General features: G+C 36.3%; 1 protein-coding gene across 1 annotated transcript in view; it reads right to left on the bottom strand.

Annotated features, from left to right (window-relative positions):
- Positions 1–3,024: 3,024 nt before the first annotated feature.
- Positions 3,025–9,622, bottom strand: part of LOC102583898 (C-terminal binding protein AN) — a 17,641-nt gene continuing 11,043 nt past the window's right edge. Inside the window, 7 exon segments of the mRNA XM_015312035.1 lie at positions 3,025–3,362; positions 3,608–3,721; positions 4,299–4,346; positions 4,762–5,550; positions 7,345–7,475; positions 7,574–7,742; positions 8,195–8,783. Coding sequence (XP_015167521.1) covers positions 3,291–3,362; positions 3,608–3,721; positions 4,299–4,346; positions 4,762–5,550; positions 7,345–7,475; positions 7,574–7,742; positions 8,195–8,783 — 1,912 coding nt within the window. The 3' untranslated portion in view covers positions 3,025–3,290.

The following is a 9,622-nucleotide window of genomic DNA, read 5'->3' on the forward strand; positions in this document are numbered from 1 at the left end:
GAAGGTGCAAATGAGTTTTGCATTTCTCAACAAATGGCAGGTTCTAGAAAGTTTTATTTTGTGCGTATCATACAAGTATGACTAGTGGGGACCATACTTACTCTTTAATAACCACACATTTTTAAAAGTTATATTCATCCCCACCCTTTTTTTCGTCTAGTATTCGGACTCTGCATTGAAGCACTGATTAAATTCAAATTGCACATTGCGGGATTCATTCGAGAGTTGCAGGGTCCATTCAAGAGTGACACACTCCCAACAAAATTTTCTCACTTGAACTTGAGACATTTTGCTAAGGGTGAAACAATTCACCATTCCTTTCTACCGCTTGTCCTTGCTTTTTACTCTTATTTGGTCTTTTTCTTTTAAAAGATATAGTCACGCATCACCAACCAAAGTATGTCTTTTAATCTTATTTGGTCTTGTTCTTTTAAAAGATAGAGTCACGACTCACGCTGACGCATTACCAATCAAAGTATGTGGTGTAGTGAATGAGACTGTTTTTTTCTTAATCAGAGGTCTCGAATTGTAGCTGTGGATATAGAGAAAAAAAATTAGCAGGGAGTTGGAAAACCAAAAAAAGATATAGTCATGTGAAGCCGTCAGCTGATAGCCTTTCCACTTCAATTTTTACTCTTTTTTTGGTTAAGTGAATAAAGTCTTGGTATATATGGACGTTCTGGGCAAGCTACAATAATTCTTATTGTCAGCTTGCCTGCCTTCATTGTAGAAAATATGAATCGCTACGTTATTTATTTCTTTTAGTAGTTTCATGCCCTAGCCTATCATAAATCTACTAATTGATTGTCTCATTCTTACCCTCTTGTAATCTAAAATAAGAAGATTGAATTTAAAACTTTAGGTTAGTATTAATTCATTTCTGACAAAATTTCAATTAGGGTTATCCATGTTACATATGATGTTATTGATGTCCTTAACCACACGATTATTATTAGTTATGCCTCATCTACAAAAAATTAAAAAACTTCACCCTTGGACGCAGGGGCGGCTCGACAGTGTTAAAAAAAAGACATGTGCCTTAGGCCTCAAAATTTAAGGGGCCTCATTTTTAATAATAATAGGTTATAAGTAAATTTTTTTTTTAATAAATATTGAATACTATTTTTAGAAAAAGTAATTTTTCACGAAAAATGAAGGAATTATTAGAAGAATTTGACATATTTGGAGTACTATATCTCATTAAAAATAATTTAAAATAAGAATGGCTATATTATCAATTGAAAACTAGAACAAATCAATTAGATAAAAGTTATTAACAATTTAACTTAAGGCCCCGTTTGATTTTTGTTTTAGGCCACGAATATGCTTGAGCCGCCCCTGCTTGGACGTAAAAAAAGATTAATCAATTTTCCAATTATTATTCCCTCTGTCTCTAATTATATGTCCATTTTTTAATTGACACACCTATTAAGAAAACAATGATTGACATAGTGAGTTTACCATTTTACCCTTATTAATTATGAAGTGGATGAATTAGAAAGAGGAAAGGCTCAAAATAGTCCCTCATCTTTGGATTAAGGCTCAAAGTCATCCTTGAGTTTTCACATGGAGCACTAATAGTCCCTCATGTTTGCAATATTGGTGCACTTTTGGTCCTCCCCTAAATTTTTGCCTATTTTTTAACATCAATTTTGTTCACAATTTTATGTAAGGAATATCCAATCGTCTTTTTATATATTTAATAGAAATAATAACTCTATGTGAGAAAAGGTGATAAGAAGAACACCTTGTTCTGTTCAGCAGAAATATTACTGCAGTTAAACTAAGATCATCTTAACATATGACGTTGGAAGAAAAGAAAAAATTTATACTATTGCACGTGAAATTATCGTGATGAACCTCTCGACTTTACCTGCAATACGATTTCTACTAAAAACAAGGTGTGTTCTCATATTCTCTCATATGGAGTTATTCTTTCTACTAAATATATAAAATGACGATTGAATATCTCATACATAAGTTATGGATAAAATCAATGTTAAAAAAATACGCAAAATCTTGGAGGAGGACCAAAAGTGCACCAATATTGCAAACATGAGAGACTATTAGTGCTTCATGTGAAAACTCAAGGATGACTTTGAGCCTTAACCCAAAGATGAGGGACTATTTTGAGTCTTTCCTCAATTAGAAACTTAAGATTTTCAAGAAATTCTACCTTTTTCAAAGTAATTAATTGAAGATATTATAGGTATAAAAATTCATTTCTTGATTTGTCAATTGGACAAGTAATTAGAGACAACTAAAAAAGGAAAAGTGGACAACCGTCCTCATTTGTTAAGCACGGCCTCTCCCCCGTCATCCTCTTTCTTTAGAGGACTTTCGCACATGTCCCCTGCACCGGACCTTGAGGAGGAAGTGCAGCAAGTGAGCTCAATTCCTCAACAGGCCTAGTCCTTAAATCCCTAAACTAAATAGGACGCTTATAATCGCAATCATGCCGCATCAACTCTTTCAGTCACTACTACCTGTGTCGCACCAACAGTGGCAGAGTTTGATAAGAATCTCGGATAAGAAAGATCAATCTTGAATAAGCTTCAACGGATTCTCATTATAAGCAAGGAGCAATTAGGGATAGAGGGAGAATCATTTATTTACTAGTGATTTGGCTTTAAAGGCATATTCCTTCTTCTTTGTTCACACATAGCTAATGAGTAGAACTTAGGTACAGATAAAAGGTAGCTAAGGGATCACTGATTGACCACATATTTTATTAAAAAATAAAATTTCACTATCTAATAATATATTAACATTTTGTTTGCAAATTGCAACATAAAGTTTTGCATAATTAGTAAGTACAATATCTAATTTCCAGTATAATACATGTAGATTTTCGTTGGATAAAACGGATTATTCAAAATGGGTGTACACGAATTGTCTAAGATATATGTGAAGAAATTACCTAGTAATAATCATTTGCTTATGCTGGAACAAAACTTTGGTGCTACAGTGATTGAAGGTTTTAAGTTAACAGCTATAAAGTATCATTATATACTACATTACTCATTACTCGCAAAGCATGCAAACGTCCATTAAAAAAGCAACAGTTAAAACAAAAGGCAAGCCTATTTTTGAATCCTCAAAATACAATGAGCCATGGTCATGGAAAGAAAGAACCATGACAGGAGGCAATAATGAAAGTTACATTTAAAAACTTACAACTCTTGCTTTGAGGGAGACTCAATGCTTTACAAAACTACTTGTGGTAAATATTCCAAACGAATCAGCACAGCATATGTTAAAAAATCATGCGCAGTGGTTCAAGAAACTGCCTAGTCAAGCCATCGAGTGATACCATCTTCTCCAACAGCTGCAAGTACTTCAACACGTACATCCAAAACAGCCTGCAGGTTGCAGTGATGGCAACATCAAAATATTGGGTATTTCTAAAGTGGATGATAGAGAATAAGCATTCTTAAATAACTGATCTCATAATGGATGTAATCCACTCGATTAAAAACCACAGTTCAAAGAAAGGGAAAACAGATGTACTGGGGACATATTACCAAAATGGTTGCAGTAAGTAACTATCATGCAATTGGGCATGGGAGCTAGAGTTCTGAATGTCTGAAGCAGAACAAGAACTTACCAGAGGATTCCTACAGTTAACTAGTCGACATTCTTCCATAGTGCCTTCAAATGTCCAACTCTCCCAAACATCAAAACTGTGACTTGCAAATACAAATTCCATTCTCCTATTTATCTGCAAAATCGGGGTCAAGGTGAAATCACCACTTCTATATGAATACCAATAAAATCAAGCAAGCTAGAAATCCACAATAGAACGGGTGCAACAAATCTAATATCTCTGATTCCTATTGAATACCTGCACATGTTAACCTCTTATATCGACAAATTTAGAACTTCTCCAACACAAAATTCCCTCAAATTTTGGAGCGAATAACTTCTTAACAGCAAGGTCTAGATATATGGAAATGAATTTCTATCTCAGCTATTGATGCTAACTTACAACATGGAGAAAGTATTTTATAACTACCAAAATTAAGGACGTAGAACAAAGAGCACTTGGAAAGCTACAGCATCTTCTGCGGAGAGGGGTAAAAAAATTCTAAATATAAAATAAGAATTATTCTGATGAAATAAATATAAGAACTATTCATCCAGAGTTTTATGTTTGTCCAAGTGAATTAATACGTAAGTGATCTCAAACTTAAAGTTCCTAGCATGTAGAAGCAACAATTTAACTTCAAAGCTTTTGCAGTTTCCTAATGGTTTGGTCAATGATGTCTTATAAAAAGAATTACAGTGATAAATCATACCTGTAGTAACTTCCCTCCAGCAGTAAATGATCTCAACCCAATTGTATCCTGAAAGAGAAGAACCTCAGAGTCATTACATGTGTTCACAAAGCATTTGTTTGAGGAAATGTTTTTGAAATCTTGAAAAAACTATTGCCGAAAAAAATGTATTTTTTAATTTTTTTCTAGAAGTTTCTGAGAATAATTTTTAGAAGAAACTATATATTTATACGTGGCTTGAGGGAGTTGGCAACGAGTTCCTCTACTCTCAAAACACACAAAAAGAACTACAATAATCCATATATTTTCTTTTTGCACAAATTTTTTTTCTGAAACATTTTGCAGAAGTTGCCCAAATGGCTCCTAGTTCTCCTCACCCACACCCTCAACACAACCCAAAGCACTATGCTGATAGTTCCCCACAAACTGAAGGTAGAGGGCAGCTCTACCGCAACTGGAAAAGAAAATTTCTTTTCAGGCATACCTTGCTCCTAGAAACCACAAGGAACTGTGCCGCTGGGTCTCTTTTTGTAACATCTGACATTGTGTCGAGGAACCAACCACCCCCTTTGACTCTTTGTCTGGAGACATGCAAAGCGGGATGATGTCTTGCATGTAAAGCTATTACATAACCATCCTTCAGCAGTTCTGAAGATTTTCTGCTGAGATTTATGCCTTTTTTTGATAGCTGCTCCACTGATGATTCCTGTATTGATTCAATTGATGTCTTCCTACCTCTTAAATCTTCCGGAGAAGCAAAACGTGAACTGGAACTCACACCTTGATCTGTTCCGCTCATTGTTGCCCCATCTTCATGGTGTGACGTACTCTCCTTTTCAAATGCCAAGTGATCATCCACTTTGTGTTGTGATTTTTGGCGCCCATGCCGCTTTTTAGCCTTTTTACCTGATCGGCTTCTCTTTACTTCAGATCTACCAGAACTATTTTGAGACACCATGGAGCCTTGAAGCTGACTAGGTGATTCCCTCGAGACACTCGCTAATCTTTTCTGAGAGCTCTCTGCAACATCTTCAATGGCCTGCTGACTAGGAGAACCCTGCAACGCGCTTTCAACATCTTGTATTTGGTGAACTTCATTGTCATACCCTATCTCGCTTTCCTCTTCTTCATCGGACACAGAATCCTTTGGAGCAACACCATCCAAGAAGAATGACTGCAGCATAGAAATAGCTTTCTCCCTTATTTCCATCCACACCTCTTCACTATAATCTGCGCTGCGCGGCAGTATCAGGACATTGGGCATCTCCCTTACCTAATCCAAAGATACATCCACTTACGTCAATTAAAAGAAACCAACCAAGGACTATATTCAAAATAGCATATAGCTGATATCAAATTAACATAGATCCAAGAATCCAAATGTAACAAACAGATACCACCAACAAACATTGGCAATCTCCACCTAATAATCCTCAATCCCCTGCCTCTATTAGAAACAAAGTGGTGCAAAAAGAAAAAGGATTTCACACCCCTCGAAGTCCAAGGGTATACAAAACTTGAAATTCAAAAAAGTAAATCTTTATAAGCACTCTACACGTGTCTAACCAGGCCCACTCAAATATCAGACATATATGAGTTCATAGTGTCTCATAGTCGACACAATTTCTTACAGAACTTGATTAAATACCACTTAGTATTTGTACAATATGACTGTACTAAATCGACAAGAAACTACTTTTGGTTAGTGATACTAGGGCAAAGATTTGATAGTATCGACACAGCTCTACAATTATAAATTGTCCAGAGTTTTTTCTCTCCTTTCTTTCTATTAGCTTAAATTTGTAAAAGGACAAATATAAGATAGTTATAGGAAAAAAAACAGATTTTTACAGAAGTCAAGTGAATTATCAGAGTCAGTGTTTCAGATAGGAGAATTAGTTTTTTTACTCATGGACAAGTAGATCGCTTGTGGGATTACACGGGGTATGTTGTTGTTGGACAGGTAGATTTCTAGAAAGTAGAGCAGGCATTGCAAAAATGTCACAATGAGGCACAAATCACAACCCTGATTACTTTAAAGGCCTTTTTTTTTTTATAATGAATCACTTTAAAGGCCTTCAAATGCAACAATATAAAATACTGCAGAAGTAGAAGAAATAACAAAAGAAGAAAAGAAAATTGAAAACAACAACATTCAAGTTGTTGGACTTGGATCATAACCTTGGCATCATCCATAAGAGAAGATGAAATGCCAGATCTCTTCCCCAACTTTATTTATGGAGCATAACAAGATAAAGGAGTAACAAAAAGTTCAGAACAAAAAACAAAAAGCTCGTTGCACCGGGCATGCCTAGTGCGGGTTACCTCTCCTTTGTGGTTTGCGAGCTATTGCATAGGAGCAGGGGTTTTACCCTGTGCGCACCCAAAAGGTAGCGGTTGCGGGTTTCCCTTGTCATCAAAAAGAAAAAGTTCAGAACAACTAAGCATTTCAACAGCATCCTGAAACACTTCTCTATCCATTAATCTCTCACCAAAACAAGTGTTCGACAAGGCATACACCTTGACGAGGCAAGAGATTAAGGATGCCTGCTAGACTACACCCATACATGTTTTGGTTCCTAAGTGAATATATACACCAGGTGGAGTTCGGTCTAAAAGTTAAGGATAAGAATCACTAGCATGCATGGACTTAGGGCTATAAGACCTTGGAATAGAGTTCATTCTAAGTGCTTCAAAATTAATTCAGTTCAATATGTGCAACCCAATTTTCAATCTCAAAACTGCAGGACAATATCTATCAAACAAGCAAGCTTTCACAGTAAGGCAATAACCAACTTTCTCAATAATTTCCTAAATGAGTACACATCCCTCACAGGTTTATGAATTTCACCTGGGCAAACCATTTGTAGAAGAGCTTCAGCTATTAATTGGCCTCTCACTCTCTCTTGCACAAAAGAAAGACATTTTGAAGAAACATCGGACGGAAAATTCAGTCTCACCATTATTTACTAGCAATCATGCCATTAATGACAGAAATTCAACAAAAGAGCTATTTAACCAAATATATTCCTAACATTCAATCATACCCTAAGACTATTCATCATACCCATGCTTCCATCCATTGTGGCCCTTCAGCACCATCCAAAGCACAGCCAGCAATGCTTCCCTCTATTAGAAGTTGTTTCACAGCACAATCATCTAACAGTTGGCAACTACCGGTGTTAACAAGAAACGCCCCTGCATGAAATGATCAACAAGTCACCCCTTTGAGAGGGGAAATGTGGGATTGAGGCAACAGGAAACTACTACAGATACATATCCAGAGAAAAAATTACCAGGTTTTACGTGCTGCAAGCAATCTGCATTAATAATTTGAACTGTTTCGTTTGTTAGAGCACAATGTAATGATATCAGGTCACTTGCAGCGAGTAAGTCATTAAGGGTATCCATTCTCCTGGCAGCAGGTGGGAATCTAATAGAGTGTCTGCTCATTTTTCCATTTCCCTGTAAGCATTTAAGAAATAAAAACGGTTAGCACGCATTGATATGAAACACTAATACTTATCTCAGCAATCCTTCACTATGCTTTGATATTTCCCTTCACTGTGCTATTTATACAGGGACACCCAAAGTGAACTTTTAGTAGTTTTACGTGATATATTTCAGTTAAGCAATGAAATATCTACTCATAGAGCTTGAAATCTTCAACCGAAACACATCAACTTTCCTACCTCAACATCAAAATATAGCAGGATCATGTTGATTGAATGATATATTTCAGTTAAGCTGTGAAATCTAGTCATAAGGTCAGCATTTTAAACCGAAATACATCAATTTCACTGCCTCAACATCATAATATAGCAGGATCATGTTGATTGATTGATATATTTCAGTTGAAGTGTGAAATCTAGTCAGAAAAGTTGACATTTTTAACCGAAATTCATCAATATAACTACCTCAACATCAAAATAAAGCACGCTCATGTTGAATGCTAAACTCCGGGTAGCCAAAGACCTTGCAGACGCAGATCTACCAACAATTCCCAGTACAAGGCCGCGACAGCGGCGCATTCCACGGCACAGGGGCTGAACGGAGCCAAGCCAGCCGGAAGCCGATAACGTATGGCGAGAGAGAAGATGAGTACGGCGAAGCAAACCAAGGATAAGAGCCATAACAGTATCCGCAACCTCTTCAGCGCGGTTAACATCTACATGAACAAGCCGAGAAAGTCCAAGGTCAGAAGCGAGAGCTGAGTCGACAGCGCGGTCGGAGGAGCCGAGACAGAGAATAAGCTGCCATGAACGGAGCCGGCGTTGTGCCGCGCGTGGAAGGAACGCAAGTGAGTGAAGAAGTACGGCTGTAGCTGACTCGATCCGGGCTTCGGCTAAGCGGCTGAGTGGGACGTGTTCGATTACTGCGATGCCGGAGAGACATTCTTGTTCTAACGTTGTGTCTTCGATGCAATTGAGTGTTATGACTAGAGGAACTTGTTGAGTAATCAACGACGTCGTTTTGTTGTGGTGCGCCATTGTTGCTGCCGGAGATCTGGATGACGTTGTTGCCGGAAATGATTATGGACGCCGGAGAACACCGGCGAGCATTTCCGTCTTTTTCTCCGGCGAGTTTAGAAAGCAATGAGGTGCCGGTTTTTTGCCTCAAGAGTTGTGAGAGACCCTAGTCTTCCCTGTCACTTTTTTTTTGTGTGTCACACTGGCCCTGTGACTTTCTCTTTTTCCAAAACAGCCCTTATTAATTACTTTATTTCTCAATCAAGTCCCTAATCTAAGGGAATATCCTTGGGAAACGTGATGGAATCGTTTAATATATCTATATATATATACTATGCTTTTAATTTCTTTAACCGTTTTGGGGTTCAGTTAAGTTTGGAAATAGTTGTTGAAAAATTTAAATTTTACCTGAGAAACAAAATTATGATTGAATATCTGTTTATTTTAGGCATATTCTTATACGTTCTCTTTGACGTGATCTTCGCTGACAATTATGTCATTTAATTTTAATTATATATAAACATATATTTAAATTTGTATAAAATTAAATATATAGACTCACGCATCTTATATGACATAATACACATAAGAGAGTAAATATCTTAAAAGATCACTCAAGTATGTGAAAGTATTTGAGAAAGTCATTCAATTTGGTTTTATATCAATAAAGTTACTCAATTTATGGATTTTCTTTTATAAAATCACTCAACTTAAATTATTTTTCTAGAAAATCATTATAGCCAAAAGATTAAAAAAAGAATTGCACAAACTACCCTTCAAGTTTAGTTTGGTAATACTTACTTCTATTGTAGTTTAATATTATGCATATTTCTCTTATTTTATTTTATTTTATTTTATTTTTAGTAATTGTCTTAA

This window comes from Solanum tuberosum, unplaced genomic scaffold (genome assembly GCF_000226075.1).
Source record: "Solanum tuberosum cultivar DM 1-3 516 R44 unplaced genomic scaffold, SolTub_3.0 scf00010, whole genome shotgun sequence".
NCBI classification, from domain to species: Eukaryota; Viridiplantae; Streptophyta; class Magnoliopsida; order Solanales; family Solanaceae; genus Solanum; species Solanum tuberosum.